At 39.3% G+C, this 18,444-nt stretch overlaps 1 protein-coding gene across 2 annotated transcripts in view; it reads left to right on the forward strand.

Moving 5' to 3' along the window:
- Nucleotides 1-16,218, forward strand: part of cenpw (centromere protein W) — a 31,544-nt gene extending 15,326 nt beyond the window's left edge. For both annotated transcript variants that reach the window (XM_072556002.1, XM_072556001.1), the window contains one exon: nucleotides 1,428-16,218. Coding sequence is in view for 1 of the 2 variants with exons in the window: in XM_072556001.1 (XP_072412102.1) it covers nucleotides 1,428-1,454 (27 nt within the window). In the remaining variant the exon portion in view is untranslated. The remainder of the gene's footprint in view (nucleotides 1-1,427) is intronic.
- Nucleotides 16,219-18,444: the final 2,226 nt, after the last annotated feature.

Below are 18,444 nucleotides of genomic sequence, written 5' to 3' on the forward strand. Positions count from 1 at the left end.
TTAAATTTGAATATTGTCCAGATCTTGCTGCATGTGGGTGTATGTTCTTCTCTATCTAAGGAATTGTAAATGAAACTGAATACCATAGTCAGTATTGAACATATCCACTTCTGACTGTAAAGGTCATTGATGAAGCATCTGAAGCTGTTTGAACCTGGGTCATTGTCCATTCTATCTTTTTTGCTCGAGGTATGTTTGCTTTCATTGGAAAATGTTTTTTCCCCCTGATTTCCATTGACTTCATTATGCACTACTCTTGGTCAAAAGTCTCTGCTTCAAATTTAACACCTAATAACTTTTTGTCCGTGTTTAACACAAACTAAAATGTGGTCTTGCGCTGAGTGGTCAGTGCATGACCAAAATGAGCATCATTAGATTGCCAATAAGTGCCATTGATCCCCCTCCATGGCATCTTCCATCACTTTGATTTGAAAAGGATTGATTTGGGGTGTAATTAGTGGTATGATTAGATTCCCTACAGTGTGGTAACAGGCCTTTGGCCTAACTAGTCCACACCGACCCTCCAAAGAGTCACCCACCCAGACCCATTCCCCCATTTTTGCCCCTGACTAATGCATCTAACTCTATGGGCAATTTAGTGTGATCCATTCATCTAGCCTGCACATCTTTGGTCTGTGGAAGGAAACTGGAGCACCAGGAGGAAACCCACGCAGTCAGTCGCCTGAGGCTGGAATCGAACCTGGGTCCCTGGCGCTGTGAGGCAGCAGTGCTAACCACTGAGCCACCGTGCTGCCCTGAACTGGGCTTGTCTAGATCTTTGTATACAAGGTGGACTTGGGCAACCTTTCACTTCATTATTCCGTCTATTTGCTTTAATTTGTTCCAGGGACCCGGGTTCAATTCCAGCTTTGGGTGACTGTGCAGACTCCACACACACATTCTCCCTGTGTCTGCATGGGTTTCCTTCAGGTGGTCCGATTTCCTCCCACAATCCAAAGACTTGCAGGTTAGGTGAATTGGAAATGCTAAATCCTCCATAGTGTTAGGGATGTGTAGGTTATGCGCATTAGTCAGGGGCAAATATAGGATAGGGGACTGAGCCTGGGTGGGTTACTCTTCGGAGGGTTGGTGTTGACTTGTTGGAACGAAGGGCCTGTTTCCACACTATAGGGATTCTAATTCTAAATTCTAAACCATCATGCATTGTAATAGGATGAAATTGCAATTTTCCTGATTTGAAGTATTTGTGATGATCTTTGTATAATGATTTTAGACTGTTATAATTCTCCTTTGATGGTTTTCCAACTGAATAAAATTTACTCCTGTAGAAATATTTTTGGTGACCCCTTAAGTTGTCATTAAGCCATGACAATCTGTTCTCCGAGATTGTTGTGTACAAAGCATAATGATAGATCATAAAACATAGAAATTTCTTTGTGGTTGAGTATATTTGTTTTTATTCACAGGTTGTTTTGAAGAAAAGTAGAGGCTGAAGAAAAGAAATAATAAATATATTATCAATCTTACTTTCTGTCCTTTCTAAACCATTGTTACCTGAAATATTGAATTCATGTAAATCAAGGAAAGGAGAATCAATTTTTTGACAAATGTTTCTTTGTATCAGTAATAAAAATAAGTATGTTTGTCATATTTTTTCACTTTCAAACAAAAATCTCATCACAAAAGGCAGTTTTAAATATTTATTATAACAATAAAGTACTTCCATTTTATGTTCTTTTGGAATCTCTGGGCAAATGAATAATTGTGATTTCAGCCAAAGATGTTTCTTGGATTCCTATTGGTTTCTATATACTGTGCTGCAAAATGGATCACTGATCAAAATATCCTTATTTTAACTTGACTGTGATTTTAATGTATTGTGCATAATGTACAATTCATTGTAGTTTTAAAAATGAGTTGTATTTTTATTTGCTAAATAATATTTGCGTGATCTGAACATGAGAAAATAGCATGAAATCAATAGTGTATGGCCTCAGAAGCAGTCTGGTTAGATGACTTAAAAACATTTAACTTCCCCCATTTTACAGTTTTCTAAATAATTATTTTTGGACTATTTTGTTTTGAGCTCATTTAGAAAAAGAATTGTATTTTAAAAAATGTTTTGGGTGATAGGGATTCTGGAGGACTGTGTAATGTAGTCAGGGTCAAATACATCAGGGTCAAGCTGACTGCTTAATTCTCAGAAGAATTGCAATAATGCCAAACATTTAACTGCTCACCTCTTTTATATCATCTCATGTACATTTGAATGAACATAACAATTTAATTTGGGCTGTTTGCAAGCATAATTCTGTTGTGTGTTTTGCCTGTGGGAGGGTATCTTTTACCTGATGTTGCAATGCTTCTGATATCGTAACAGAAATTGAGATGTAGGTAAGATGGTATTAGATGAGTGTGTGGGGGTGTGTAAGTATACATGTGAAGTGAGTCAGACATTTTTATACCTTACTGTCACTTTCTATGATGCAGTGATGACATCATGACAGTGTCTTTTAAGGGTATATGTACTAACTAAGACATATGCAACATGTAAACTTTTGTAAAGATTTTGAATAGTAACTGTTTTCCCACTGTATTTGGGATTTTACTGAAAAAATTGGAAAAGGAGCCTGTTCCAGATAAATTCCTTTTCAACTTGTACATACCTTTTTAAGTTGCATTTATATTGGTAGAATTACACTTGTATTTCTCAAAGTAATTTATTGTTAGAAACTGCTGGGCAATTGCATCTATATATTTTATGTTTTAAATTAGAGGCATTGACTTTGTGAAATAATTTCTGCATGATTAGTGATTTAAATAAATTGCAAAGCCAAATTTACATTGAGAGGTATATTTTTGATTTTATGTAAAAGTGACAATGAGGATGAGGAGTTTTTAAGAATTTGGCATTCAGCTATACAATGCTGTAAATAAAATCAAGAATTTTTTTGGCATGGATATTTTGGGCATTGGGCAGAGCCATTGCCAATTTTACCTAAATTATGAACAGCAGCTGATTTAAATTTAACAGCTCACCTCTGCTCTACTATGAAGCTTTGAGGCTGATACATGATTGCCTATCCAGTGAAATTCTTAATGAAAGACATACATGGAATGAAAGAAGGTATATTCCCTTGTGGACACCAAAAGACCAGCTTCATTCACCATGAAATATCAATTTTGCTCTGGCTATATTGCTGAAGAATTTATGAATCATAGAAACGTATACAATGGTGAATTGCTATATGACCATCATGCTTATGCTGACTTTGAAAAAGTGATTGTGCTTTTCCTTGCCCTCCTGTACCTATTCAATTTCCTGCCTTAAAAGCTTGTTTATCGATTCTGCTGTTCTCACTTATCAAGTAGAATTTTGCAAATCTGGCCAAATGAAAACATTTCTTCTCATTTCCCCTCTAGATTGTTTGCTGACAATTTTAAATTTGCTTGGTTATTGATCCAGGTGCCACGAGGAAAGCTTTTGTCTACCTACTTTCAAATCCTCAAGATGTGAAGTGCCATCTGTTGTATAGGTAATTGCAAAGCTGTTTTGCATTCCAAGTTATGTAGTGCAAAAAGACATTATGCTTCCAATGTAAGAAATCTGGTGCCAAGCCTGCAACAAGAGACTGCTATAGAACACAACTAAACAAGCAACGTTGAATATGTATGAACAACTCTTATTCCCCAAGATTAAAGAAGACCTGCAGAAATGTTTGGATCTTTCAACTTCCTAGCAACATGCATAACAAACGTTTACGACAAAGCATTGTCATAAGAGCTGTTGTGGAAAGGATATCCTATATGTAGAGTAGGAGTTGGCCAATACGCTCCAGATGCATATGAGAACTGAGAGCAGAAAATTGTATCCTACAGTATGATGAGTCAACAAAAAAGTCAAATACTGGAAGTCGTGTATCTCATAAAGGAATTTTATTCATTCATAGGATGCCATACTGACTGGGTCAGTATTTGTTGTCCATACTTAGTTGCCGTGGAGAAAGTAGTGATGATCTGCCTTGTCAAAACACTACAGTTCTTTTTGTGTGGATACTGTATACTGCTACTAGAGAGTTCAAAGATGTTAACCCAGTGACGCTGAAGGAATGGCGATATCCTTTGAAGCTAGGATGATGAGTGTTTTGGAGAGAAACTTGTGGGAAGTGATCCCTTATATCTGCTGTACTTGTCATTTTGGATGATAGATGTTGTGGATTTTGAAAGTGTTGTCAAAGGAGCCTTGGTGAATTTCGGCAGTACATCATACAGACAGTACACATTGCTGCTGCGGGTTGTCAATGGTAGATGGAGTGGTTATTTGTAGATATGCTGCCATTCAAGGAAGCTGTTTTGTCCTGGATTGTGTCAAGCTTCTTGCACTTATCCAGATAAGTCCCTTGTAAATGGTGGAGAGACTTTGGAATCAGAAGGTGAGTTATTTGCTGCAGGATTTTTGGCTTCTGATCTATTATAGCATTTCTGTTGTAGCAGACATGACTTTCTGGTGCCAAAGTGAGAGATGATAGAGTGACTGCAGAATATTTTTCAGATAGTCATGTGGGAACTAGGATGGCGCCATGATTGCTTGGAACATGAGGAGAGACAGAAATCATTAGAATAGAATTGGAGGGCTTTAACTTAGTGGGGTGTAAGTGGGTGTGTGTGGGAAACAGGCTTGCAAAGCTAAAGGATATAGTGGCATTACAGGTCAAATATTTCGATCGTGCTATCAAGAGCAGGACTGGAAGAGATGGCGTACAAGCATAAAAACATCAAGCAAGGATGGGGAAACGAAAGGTAAATCAAAATCACTGTAGTATTCAGAACAAAATAAATGAATTAATGGTACAAATAGAGATTAGTGGGTGTGATCTTATAGCCATTATGGAGACTTGGCTACAAGGAGATCAGAGCTGCGAGTTAAATGTTCAGGGGCATGTGCCATTTTTAAAGGACAGGCAGGAAGGGTAGTCAGATGACTTTGTTAGTACAAGATATTAAAGGCTAATAAGATTATACATCAGATTGTTATGGATTGATGTAATTTTACATTCAGTGACTTACAAATGTCTGCAACTTGCTTTGTCGTATAAATTGTCATTTAAATGATTCTAAAGTCTATTATATATTTTTACTTTTCAAAGTTTAAGAAGGAATATTGTTGTTAAGAGTCATTTTCTTCCTCATTGTGTACTTTTGTTTCCCAGTACATTAGGAAGTGAATGTGAATGTGCTGTAGCAAATGGTTTTCAGCCTCCATCTCACCTTGTTGGTGAGCCTCAAACATTCTGAGGATTTGCACTGTCCCAGGTCTCCAACCAACTATTTAAATATACCTGTACTGGGAATGTAAGTGACGATGCCCCCCTCCATGCTGAAACCAGGATACTTCTGATCCCGGATGAACCCCCAAGTCCTACTTTGCCCCTTCCCATCCATGGTTTACTGCATCCTCCTTGTAGGTACTGTTTTCCCACTTCCCACCAGCATGCAGACCCTAGTTCCAAATAATAAATTTGTGCCTCCTTCCTGCCACAGTGTTTGTCCTTGCCTCATATCCCATCTCCTTTCCCCTTTAGTTTTTGCAGATGGAGCTAACATACTGTCTGTGGTGCACCTCATTGAATGACTCAATATGACACCCCTTGATGAGAAGTGCCCACACCCCCGACTAACACCCGTGGTGCATTAGTCCTACCCACTCTGGTCTGGCTACTATGGAGCTGCAGGGCTGGTCATGACCCATTCCCTTGACTGAAGAGACATGGCCCGCTGACTTAGATCACTCCAAGCAGATGCTTGACTGTGGCCAATCCCCTGGACTGATATGAGATGCTGCCCTTTATTTTCTGTGCCGGCACCTCTCACTGACAGGTGCCTTCCTAAACATTGATGAGGACGACTCCACTAAGACTTTGAGATATGTCGGCCTGTTTGCTGCTCATGTAGTGTGTTTGCTGCATAAGCTTCAAACTCATGGTGCAGGTGTAAGATTGATGTAGCACAAGACTATGCGGCAGTATGTCCACCTCCTTGGCTGAGGATTGCTGATGAGCATATGTGACTGCATAACTGTATCAGTGAATTAAGGCAAGAAATTATTGTGATGTGAGCGTGCTGGAAGGTTCTAAGGTGAATGAGCTCAGAAAATTAGCAAGCACCCCTGAGATGCAGCCTGTCCAATTGAAGTTGAATATCCATTCCTGTGCACAATGGGTGCCAACTGTACCTATTCAGTGCTATTTGTCAGTACCCTGCAAAACAAGTTTTCTTTTCCCACCGTGTCCTGCCCGTGTATCAAAAAGTTACTGTGATGGTCGTGAAGGGTTGGCGAATTGCTGATGCCAGTATCTGTGGTTAAGACCATGTACCATGGGCATAAGACACATACATGTCCTGGTTGCACTTTGGCTGTATGCAATTTGGAGATCCTGCAGAGCAAGCAGTGAGCTGAATCTGGCATGTACCTGCTGTGGTTTCCATTTTGAGATTTTAACTTCTAGCTTGTTTAGTGTGTTTGGTAGGTTTGGAAGCTGAATATTAATGAGGTTAATTCAGCTAAGGAGCTGCTTAAAAGCAATAGTCCCTCTTAATTGGCAACTGACCACTGCTGAGTAAGAAATTCACCCCACCACTTGTCAAAAGCAAAAATGATGGAACGAAATTCTCCCAACTTCATGACAGGTGTCACTGAACTTTTCATTCAATTCTGTCACAATTCTCGCTGTAATCCACATCACTCAATCCTCTAACTGATTTTGCTCCTTGCCTTCTCATCTTTATTAAGTGGCAATCAAAGGTTTTCTTGATGCAGAGGACCTACAGATGGTCCAAGGTTTTTTTGTTCTTAATACCATTTCCTTTAAATAAGTGAGGCACATTAGCATCCTAAACTGAGGATGCTCCAGGACATTGTGATATAAATGCGGCTTCTGCCAAAGCAGGACTTTTGACCTGAGCAGAGGTGATGTTATTTTTAAATTTGTGTGCATCTGGTTTCTTTCAAAGATCCACTGGAAACCTGGGTGGGATCTCTTAATCACAAATGCATTAAGGATATTACAGATGCAATTTGTGTCAGCATCCCCCCACATCCTCTTTCCCCATGACAGGTGCTGGATCCTGGACAGTAAGCTTTGCCAACATGTCTGGCTTCCTCCAGCTGCAGGGTACTAGACGACACATGCAATGCATTGAGATGTCATATCCTAATGCAGCTGGCTTCATCTATAGAAAATATTTCTATTCCATCAATGTACAAACCATCTATGGTTGTCGGTATTACATTTTACAGGTCTGTGTCAGGTACTCTGGAAGCTGCCATGATACTGATAACCTTGAGAAACACTCATGGGGTGGAGGGGAGAGGTTCACATGGTCCAATCCAGACAGAGTATACTGTATAATCCTTGCATTCTATGTTCAGCACAACTGGAGCAGCCAAAGAGTGGACGTTATAAATGCTAAGAACTGAGAGTGCAGCAACAGTCTACTGAGAAGGAAGATGACATTAACCATTTGGAACATCATCTTTGCCGTGATAGAGGGGTGCAGTGAGGTCCACAGGACCTAATTGACACTCACTTCCAACAGATCTGAGTTGGGTGAAACGAGCCAGTGACAGTCGATCATACCTTTCTGATGAAGGGTTGCTAGACCTGAAACTTAACTCTGACTTCTCTTTACAGATGCTGCCACACCTGCTGAGCTTTTCCAGCAATATCTGTTTCTGATTTACAGCATCCATAGTTCTTTTGGTTTTTATATAGAAATCATTCTCTCTTTTGCCAGCTTCAGAATCTGAAGCTGAAGTTAGTCACTTGTATTCAGTATATCCATCTGAAGCTGAAGTTAGTCACTTGTATTCAGTATATCCATCTGTTTTACTATCAATGAAACATCAGTTTATCTTTCTGTTTTTGCATTTAGTCAGTGCTTAAAATTTTGCAAAAAAAAAACATTTTGAGGTATACAATTAAATCAATATTTTAAAAAAGCTGGAAGATAAATCTTGCTTCACATGGATATGCTTTATTTTTCAGTTTTTTGCAGTGCATAACTCCTAAATTTTTAAATTCATGCTCATTCTCCTTTGCTGAGTCCTAAATGTATAAGAATGGAGATAGCCCTCAATTATTACTCAAGCTGAGCATTAAATCAGGATAGATATATTTTACTCATTGTAAATAATAATCACGTGCTTAAACCTACATTTGTGTTTTTGTCACTATCCACTGTGTCTCAGTTCAAGGATAATGTATACTCAAGTTTGAGAGTTAAGCCCTGAGGATCTCCAGTTGATTGAACAGGCCAAATTTCCACCCTCAGATCTTTAGGCACATACAGACCAAGCGTGTCAGATTCACTTCCTTTGTTTTCCTTCTTGGCTGCCGTTCTGTCATCATTGAGGTGTTTACAAAAATGATGCAGCTTGATGGATGAGTTGTCACCATTTCGAATGATTGGTAGCAAGCTGTCCCCAGTCATTGATGTCAAAGATGCCATGCTTCAAGGAGAGCTTCAGAGTGATCTTATAGAGTTTACTTTGCCCTTCTTCTGGAAAGTTGGCCTTTTTGCAAACACAGGACCTAGCAGGCAACATGCTTTTTAGCTATCCATGCAGTGTCCCATAAATTGTAGCTGATTTTGTAGGACTTTAGCTGAGATGTTTATAAAGCTGACATCAAGAAGGACACAAGTATTTGATGATCCTCCTATTGAGTCCGAGGATGCAGTCACTTAGAGATGTACAGCTCGGAAATAGACCCTTCACCCCAACTTGTTCATGCCGACCAGGTATCCCAACCTAATCTAGTCCCACTTGCCAGCACCCAGTCCAAATCCCTCCAACCCTCCCTATTCATATACCCATCCAAATGCCTTTTAGATGTTATTATTGTACCAGCCTCCACCACTTCCTCTGGCAGATCATTCTATACATGCACTACTCTGCATGAAAAGGTTGCCCCATAGGTCTCTTTTATATCTTTCCCCTCTCGCCCTAAACCTATGCCCTCCAGTTCTAGACTCCCCCACCCTAGGGAAAATACTTTGTGTATTTACCCAATCCATGCTCTTCATGATTTTATAAACTTCTATAAGGTCACCTCTCAGCCTCTGATGCTCCAGGGAAAATAGCCTCAGCCTATTCAACCTCTCCCTTTAGCTCAAATCCTTCTGAAAAGTAACAAGTAGTTCTCCTGGCAACTTGTGGACCTGCACATTTTTCAGATATTAGGAACCTAACTTTTCCTGAGGCACCAGATACTAAATTCTTTTAAAAGTTGACAGATTTAGTTAAGGAATATTATGACCTCCAAGCTTCCTCTAATTCTAAGATGCTCTCTATTTTACTTGACAGTTTGAAAACCAGGAGAATTTGTGTTGGAATGTTAAGATGACTGGCAGAAGCATGTGATTTCGGTTGAACTTTTAATGAGATGCTGAGAGACTCTTTGGTATGTGGGGTTAATGATTTAACCATGCAAAGGTGCCTACTAGCTGAAGCCCAAATAGACCTAAAACAAGCATTTCATCTGCCTTTATCATTGGAAATGCTGCAAGTGGAGCATATGAGTTGCAGGATATTCTGGTGGAAGTGGAGACTCTCAAGTCCAAATGAGTTTGAGGAACACCATCTGAGTGCAGACAATTGTATAGCCTAACTCAGGAAATCTACTGAACAAAGAGACTCTCGGTCAGCCCACAGCAAAACCCCAAAGCAAAGACAAGCTTTGTCCAAACAATTAAAATTTTCTTCAGGATCTGCATCAGCAGGCCTCTGTAGTTGCTGCCGGTATGTGGATTTGAGACAGCAAAGGAGTCCTACTAGACCTGAATTAAGTAACAGAAGTCATACGTTGGTATCCAGGAGACTGTATACCCTGGAAAGTCCACCTATGTGTGCTTTGGAACAGCTAGATTGCTGAGCAACATTTATTGATTTCATAGCCACGGCATAGCTTTCTAGAAGTGAAGAAGCAGGGATCATCCTCTAAGCTTTTGATACACTATGATCTCAAGCAAGATCTAGTATTGACCTGTGATGCCTCCCCATATGGTGTCGGGGTAATATGGAGATGAACACCCAATAGCGTATGCTAATGTTTAGCTGATGCAAGGGGTAAAGATGCCCAGATATAGAAGGAAGCTTTGGCAGTCATATTTGGAGTCAGCACTTTCTACCATTACCTGTATGGAGGTAAATTTGTAGTAAAAATGGATCACAAAACCCGCTAGCTCTAATTAAAGAGGACAAGACAGTGCCGCCCATCGCTTCCAGCAGAGTTCAGCAGTAATAAATGTGTATAAATACAAGTTGGAAAACCATCAGGGAAACCAACTAGCAAATGCAAATGCATTGAGCTGCTTCCCACTAGCAGATTCACTACTAGTGGTACCGCCGCTGGAAGACTCCATAATGAGTTAAATTTTTTGGACACACTTCCAGTCACAGCTGACAATATCAGCCTCTGAATGCAGAAAACTTTGGTCTTGGCAAAACTCAAGTAGTTGGTGGTGATGGGGGAAACCAAAGGTCCATCAAAACCAGAAATGAAACTTTTCTCGGACCCAGAAGACCAGATCAAAATAGAGGATGGCATATTATTATGGGGTTTAAGAGTGATTATCTCGAGCAAAGGTCGCCACCAGATACTGGCTGAACTCCATCAAGACCATCAGTCTTATGGCCAGGATAGGATGTGGACATAGCCGTGTTGGTGCTGCAGTGCCAAAAGTGCCAACAAGGATAAAATTTACTGCCAGCAGCTCCCCCACATTCGTGGGAATGGCTGGGTAAACCCTGTACTTGGTTACATGTCGACTGTACAGGCCCTTTCATGGGCTCAATATTCTTGGTCATTATGGACACGCACTCAAAATGGCTGGATGTGCATGTAGTTCATTCATCAAACATGGGGCAACTATAGAAAAACTGTGCACAGCTTTTGTAATACATGGATATCCACAATTGTTTGTCATAGGTAACAGACCATCATTTACCAGCAGGGAATTTGAGTAGTTCCTAAAGTTGAATGGTATTTAACATATGTGCTATATGTTCCATACCATCCATCATCCAATTTTCTGGCAGGAAGAGAGTTGAAACTTTGAAGGCAGGTTTAAAGAAACAGCCAATAGCTTCACTAGATACCAAACTGTTCCGGCTCCTATTTGATTTTGGACCACCACTTATGCAACTACAGGGATAGTTCCACTAGATTTGCTAATGGGGAGAAAACTCTGCATCAGGTTAAATCTGATCTTCTTGGACTTGGGCCAGTGAAGGGTGAAATGGAATGCCAGTGCCAGTCACAAGACTTTGCTAAGCAAGAAAAAGTTTACTTCAGGGGACGAAGTTTGGTGTAGGAACCACAGGAATGACCCTGCATGGATAAAAGGCATTGTCGACACGAGGTGAAATTCATTGACAAATAAATTTTGATTAGGTGCAACGGCCCTGAACAAGCTCATGCACCAAAGGAAAGCTGCAAACTCACAAATGGTGTGGGAGCAAAACATGCCTAGCTCTCGACAGCCTTTCCAACTGTTCCAAATCCCATGGATTCTCCCTCTCCATCAAACATTGAGAGACCTCAGAACCTGAGAGGGACATAGCAGATGTAGTCATCTTCACGCCTTTGCCAACTGAAGAGAATAAATTTCTTCTGAGATACTCCGAGTGCAAGAGGTGAGCTACTGGTGCATTACATACCGCCTTCATCAGAGGCAGAATTGGAGGAACCTGACCCAGTGCTAAAAGTCCAAAAGAGCAGCTACAACAAAGGAAGAACCAGCCTATGTCCTCAGTCTCAGGGGTGAGGGATGTAATGATTGTAATGAGGTCAGCCAGGTGGACCTCATAGAATGAGTACCCTGATTGGGGCTGTTATCTAGTCAGGGAGCCCTGGCTGACAGATAAGAACATGAGTGTCAGACATCCTGTTTACTCTGAGAGCTGGATCAGTGTATTTACAGTGTCCCATCTGGAAATAAATAGTGACTTGGTGACGAGATACTGGCCTCTGGAGTTGCAGTCAGTTCTGATATAACATGATAGTTCCGTTGTCCTGCGATCTTGCATTAGAAGAACATTGCGCAATAGTCACGCCATTTAAACTAATGGGGCCGGAATCATCTTATAGCCAATACAGGTAAGGAAAGTTCGCGTTCGACAAATAACTGTCTACAATTGCATGAAAGCCAATTCGCGTTGAAAAAAACACATTATGGCAGAACCAACTGTATTTCAATCTATTGCTGAAAAAGTATTGGATTATTTAGGAAGTAACAGCAGCACATCTAAAATCATAATCAAATCGAGCACAGTTAGCATGGCACTATGAACAGGAAATTGTGTCTATTCTATTAATTTTTCGAGGAAGGTTCAAATGGAGTGGATAGAGAGGAGCGAGCAAATGTATTTGGACATTCAGAAGACATTTGACAAAGTCCTTCACAAAAGGTTAAGTCACAATATAACAGCCACTGTATTGGAGGCAGTCTAGTGGTATGAATAGAAAATTGGCTAATGGGTGATTGGAGAGATTCTTTTTCAGGTTGATGACCTTTGATCAAAGGAGTTCCACAGGAATCGAGGCTGGGACCACAATTGTTTACAATATATATTAATGACTCCGAGGAAGAAAGCGAATATACTGTCACCAAGTTTGCAAACAGCACAAAAATATGTGGAAAGACAGTTTGCAGGAGGGATGCAAACAGTTTATGCAGAGATATTGGTAGGTTCAGTAAGTGGACAAAATGTTGCTATATGGGAAAATATGAAATTATTTATTTTGGAAGGGCGAACCAAAGAATAGAGTATTATTTAAATGTAAAATGACAGCAGACCGTTGTAACATATAGGGACTTTGGGGTACTTCTATATGAAACACAGAAAGCTAGAACACAGCTGCAGCAGATAATCAGAGAGGCTAATGGAATGTTTGCCATTATTTCAAGAAGGTTGGCATTTAGAGTAGGGAAGTCTTCATGCAACTGTAGTAAGTGCTGATGAGACCACATCTGGACTACTATGAGTAGTTTCAGTTCCCTTATCCAAGGAAAGATGTAATTTCATTGGAGGTAGTTCAGGGCAGCCTCACCCGGATGATCCCTGGCATGGAGGGATTATCTTCTGAGCAAAGACCGAACATGTTGAGATTCTACTCACTGGTGTTTCGAAGAATGAAAGTGGTTGCTTTGAAACATATAGGATTCTTAAAAAAGCCTGACTAGGCAAATGCTGGGAACATACTTCCTCTCATGGGAGTGCCTAGGTCCGGAGGGCACAGTCCCAGAATAATGAGATGCCAATTTAGGCTGAAATGTGGAGAACAACTTCTTTTAGGAGTTGAGAGTCCTTGCCACAGAGAGCTGTGGTGGTAAAGTTCTTGTATACATTTAAGGCTGAAATAGATAGACCCTTCATCAGTAGGGGGATCAAGAGCCATGGGGAAAATGCAAGAAAGTGATGTGAAAATGTCCAATAATCATGATCTTATTGAATGGTGAAGGAACTTAAATTAGCTAGTTCTTATAGCCTAATTGAATTTAAGTTCCACAAGTGCACTATAATGGGATGCAAATCGAGCATCAAATCTAGGTGTCAGGATTACTAGCTCTATAACATATACTGCCACATAACTTCTGAGATGAGTATGCAGTTATTTATATAATTTGTAAGGAAAGCTAATCTGACTTTAAAATGGACATAAGGCATCTCACAAAATGGCTTCTAGAGGTCATATGTCTTCCCTCGTGAATTCTGCAGGTGTTGGAAGCAAACTATAGTATTCTGAAGAAGAACCATGACAGATCTTTTGAAATTTAATGAACAATTTTAGAAGTAAACAGAAAATCATTGACAATGGTGTCAGTGGTTTCCCTGCAGATGTGAATAGCTTTCTCTCTCTCACCAAAAGCTGATAGAAAGACAGCCATTCAAATGAATAGCTGAGACAGTTAAAAAATGAATTACTTAATTTAAAGGAAAATGGATGGGTCTGTGCTCCAGACCTGGTGTAACCTAATAATTAACATGGAAACATGATTCAACAATTTGGGATAGCTGCCATTTTTATGTTTTAAACTGTATAAAAGTCTAGCTGTAAGGAACCATTCTGTGCAGAGATCTCAGGAGAATCATCTGAACACCAACGGAGACAGAGGGAGGTATTAAACCATACTACCAAGAGCTATGACTTGCAGCATTGTAAATGTGAATCAATTTTTAATGAAATAGTTTGCAGAAATAGTTACGTAACAAATTGACCTCTTATCTTGTTTAAAGCCTAAACCTGTGCAGCTGGTTCTTTTAAAATTGAAAGGCTTGGAAGCTAAAAGGGAGTATATGCAAGCTTATACAAATTCTTATATCATGAACCATTCCAAGGGCATGCCCAATGAGTGGTCACAGCTAAATCATGCCATTGTGTCTGTTTAATAAATAAATAAATCACTCACCCCTTATCGGAGAATTTTTCTGGAGCTATGTGTTGCTGATACACAGGCTGGATCTCACCGGGATACATGTTTAGTGGGGGTGTAGCGGTAACTGCTGGAATAGTAGAGCATTTGGATACAATGACTGCACAGATTTTTGTTTAAGAGATTGCAGTGTGGATGAGCTAGAACATTTCAAAAAATAACATTGGTTGACATTGAGTGGACTAGAGTGAGGGAAGAATGCAGAACAGATTATACGTGGCAGCATATAGTCTTGAAGGGTTACAGGGTTGAAGAAGGTTGCAAAGTACTGTTGGATCAGAGTCGTCGAAGGGTCGGGAAGACAAGTACACGAGAGTGGAATTCTCTCTCCTGAAAGACTGGAGATGGTAAGACTATTAGAGTTTTCAAACAAAAATATTTAACTTTCAGTAAGGTGCAAGGTTTTAAGAGATTTGAAATAAAGTAAGGTAAATAGAATTGAGGTGCCACACTGATTTTGCGTTCAAGGTGCACTGTTCAAAGAGAAAGCAAAATCAAAAGCTATCTTCAAACTTAAAATTCAAATTGAAGTATTCATTATATATGTACATACTAAATACTGCTGTGCATGGTGATTATTAATATTATAGATATTTTAGGTAATCTGTCTTGTTTGTTAATGTCCATGTGCTGATCAGACTCTCTAAAGTTCTAGTCCAGTGTAGTAGTGTGCTTTGTTAGTCTGGTATATTCTTTGAGTGTTCTCACTTTGCCCACAGTGTGAAATGTGTGCTCACTGATCTGTAGTACCATGACATTATCACAAGGTTGCTCCACTGTCTTGAAGCTTTTATATGACAAAAATGAATAGCTCTTCAACTGCTTCAGGGTAGATTACCTCCTAGAGAGGTTTCTTGATTAAAACATATAGGTTTCTGCTCTCAGATTTATTACAAGGTTATAAATAAAGCTTATTTATAGGTTTCAATAATGTTACTTTAAAAATGTATCAACATTATGCCAGAAATAATTGAAATTTGTGAAAATATTTAATTTTGTTAATGAACTAAACCTTACATTATGTATTATATATTGTTTTACAATCAATTTTACAATGTTTAATGCATATTATTTTTGTGGATTACTTACAAGATTGCAGTTAGTTCTGATAATAACATTACCAACACTGATTTTCTACAATGTGAAAATATGTGAAATAATTTTCAATACATTTGTAATCCACATATTGGAGAGGAAAGAAATGGAGTACAACACCGATAGGAGGCCTATTTTCTTACAGTTCAAATACAGAACTCTTCTTGACCTTGCATGTGTTTCTTTTGCTTTAGTATACATCTATTGAAGTTTTCCTACAGTAGCAATTAAGCCAAAGGTGAGGCAATGAGTATTGTGTGTGAAAATAGGACTTGGACTTTTGACACTTGTTTATTTTTATACGTAAACTTCCAAATACAGATCAACTATTTGAAATATGAGAAAGTAAACGTTATGTGACTGACAGTTGTTTTATTGTGTTTTACATTTTTTTGTTGTTTATTAAAGAAAACCAGATGCTGTGGCCTTGATGCCAAACATATGGCATTTGGCAATACTCTAGTGATCTGCAGTAGATTGTTCTAATGTATAAAAAGGAACCTTTTACAGACTGCACTGACATGTTAGGTCTTGCAGCTGGATTCAATTTTGCCACTTTGATGGTCCTTTGCTTACAGTACATTTTGATTTTTTTTCAACACTAATATATATTTTTGAAGTGGTTTATGTTATAATAAATATCACAAAGGAACTGTATACAAGAAATTGATAGATGTTCTGCTGAAGTTTTTGTGTTTAACCTTTTTCAATTTGCTTGGATGATTGTTATTAAAGAGGGAAAGTTAAGTCAATTAGAAAGAAACCAAATTTAACAGGTGGTCTAGAAATAAAGGACAATTTATAATAATCTTTTATTGAGAGCAACAAGATTTTTCTCAGAAAAGTGTACATCTTAAACTGAAATACATAAGGAACATTACATGCAATACAGCAAGTATTTTATACTTAGAGAATTGGAAACTATTTAGTGTCAAATTTGGAAATTCCGTGTTTTTTCAATAAAACAAACAATTAGATATTTCCTAGATCTTAATAACACTAATGGAGCATTTCAGTCGTACATTAATGAGATTTATTTCTGCTTCCTTAATTTATTATTTAATTTATATTTAAGGATATATTGTACTTATGGCAAAGGATTATTGCTTATGATTTCAGGGATTGTGGCCCCAGGGCAAAAGGAAAGTTTCTCACAATGGCCTGAAAAGTAGTTCTTTACTGATGACTGACGTGCAAAAATGTAGTGGGAAAAGGTGTTTAAGGACATAGCAGATATAGGTTAGCATAAGTACATTTCAGAACATAAAGTTGATACAAGATTAAGGAAAGGGAATGCACCTTGATTAGTAACAATTTGAATAAAGGAGTAGAGGTCCTAATGTTACTGGAAGCTTAATTGAGCAGTTGCTGAAGAGGAGGCATGTGTTTCACCCACAAGAGGCATTGAAAAGAAACTCTGAGGTACAGAGGGACTAGATAACTATAGCAATTGATGTCAGGAGTCTCACCTCAAGTATCTAGCTGCAAAAAAAGTTCAATGACTTCAGGTCAATGGTCAATGTCAAAAGATGCATCTTTGAACACCACATCGTATCATCGTACCATTAGCCTCACATACTACTAAGATGCCAAAGCCCTTTCAGTGACCTATAACAGTCCAGTGATAATACCACAAGGCATTGCCTCTGCCTTGCTGACACACTTTGCTCTTCCTTGAAGCAGAACGACTGCACAACTGGAAGCAGCAAGTCAAAGCCAACAGGGAGAGGTGAGACTGCATATCTTTCCCTTGTTGGTAAACATGGTGCTCATTATCATTGGAGCAAGTTTTGTGGCCAGTGGCTATCTCAAACTACCAAAGATGACGGTATCTGCGTACCTAATTTTTCTTCTTCCGTCCAACCTCCCCCCTCATCACATGATATCTTCTCATTTAGAAGCTGCAGATGGTGTGAGCACATCTAACAGCCCCTCACCACAACTGTACCCTTCACTCTTTCTCCTTTTGGACACTCAAAAAGTGCTGAAAGAGCAAGACAATGATGAGGAATAAGCACTGAAATTCACTCTCATACTCCCAATCACAACCCAGATACTGACATTGCAGTCATCAGTAAGATGATAACTAAAAGGCAGGATATACTCAGGGTAAGATACTGACCACGAATAGCAGGACAGAGGAAGGGTGTCAATTCCTGAAGGGTGACATGAGTATTTCTGTCCGGAATATGTATAAGCACTTCAAGAGACAGGCTACTGAAGAAGGTTATTGATAGACCTGCACAATAAAATGTTTTGTACATTGGCAGTGCTAGCAGAAAGTTCTTTCAAAATAGTTACATACATTACAACCAACAGGGGTCCCAGCACTGATCCCTGTGGATCATCTCTGTTTACAGATCTTCAATCTGTAAAACATCTTTCAAATCACTACTCTCTGTCTTCTGTGACAAGTCAGTTCTGTATCCATCTTATCAGCTCACCGTGGATCCCACCTTCTGTTTCAGTCTGCCATGAAGGATCTTGGCAAAGCCTTTGCTCAGGTCCATGTACACAACATCCCATACTTTGCCCTCATCAATCGTCTTTGTCATTTCCTCAAAAAGTGTCCCTTATACAAAGCAATGCTGTCTATCAGTAATAAGTGCATAAGGCCTGACAATCTTGCTATTATTTCTTCTACTGAACAGCAATTCCTTGAGAGGAATTGTACAGCACTGAAACAGTTCCTTTGGTCCAACTCGTCCAGGCCGACCAGATATCCCAACCCAATCTAGTCCCACCTGCCAGCACCTGATCCATATCCCTCCAAACCCTTCCTATTCATATCCCCATCCAGATGCCTTTTAAATGTTGCAATTGTACTAGACTCCACCACTTCCTCTGGCAGCTCATTCCATACACGTACCACCCTCTGCGTGAAAATGTTGC

The sequence above is a fragment of the Chiloscyllium punctatum genome, chromosome 3, assembly GCF_047496795.1.
Source record: "Chiloscyllium punctatum isolate Juve2018m chromosome 3, sChiPun1.3, whole genome shotgun sequence".
Classification (NCBI taxonomy): domain Eukaryota; kingdom Metazoa; phylum Chordata; class Chondrichthyes; order Orectolobiformes; family Hemiscylliidae; genus Chiloscyllium; species Chiloscyllium punctatum.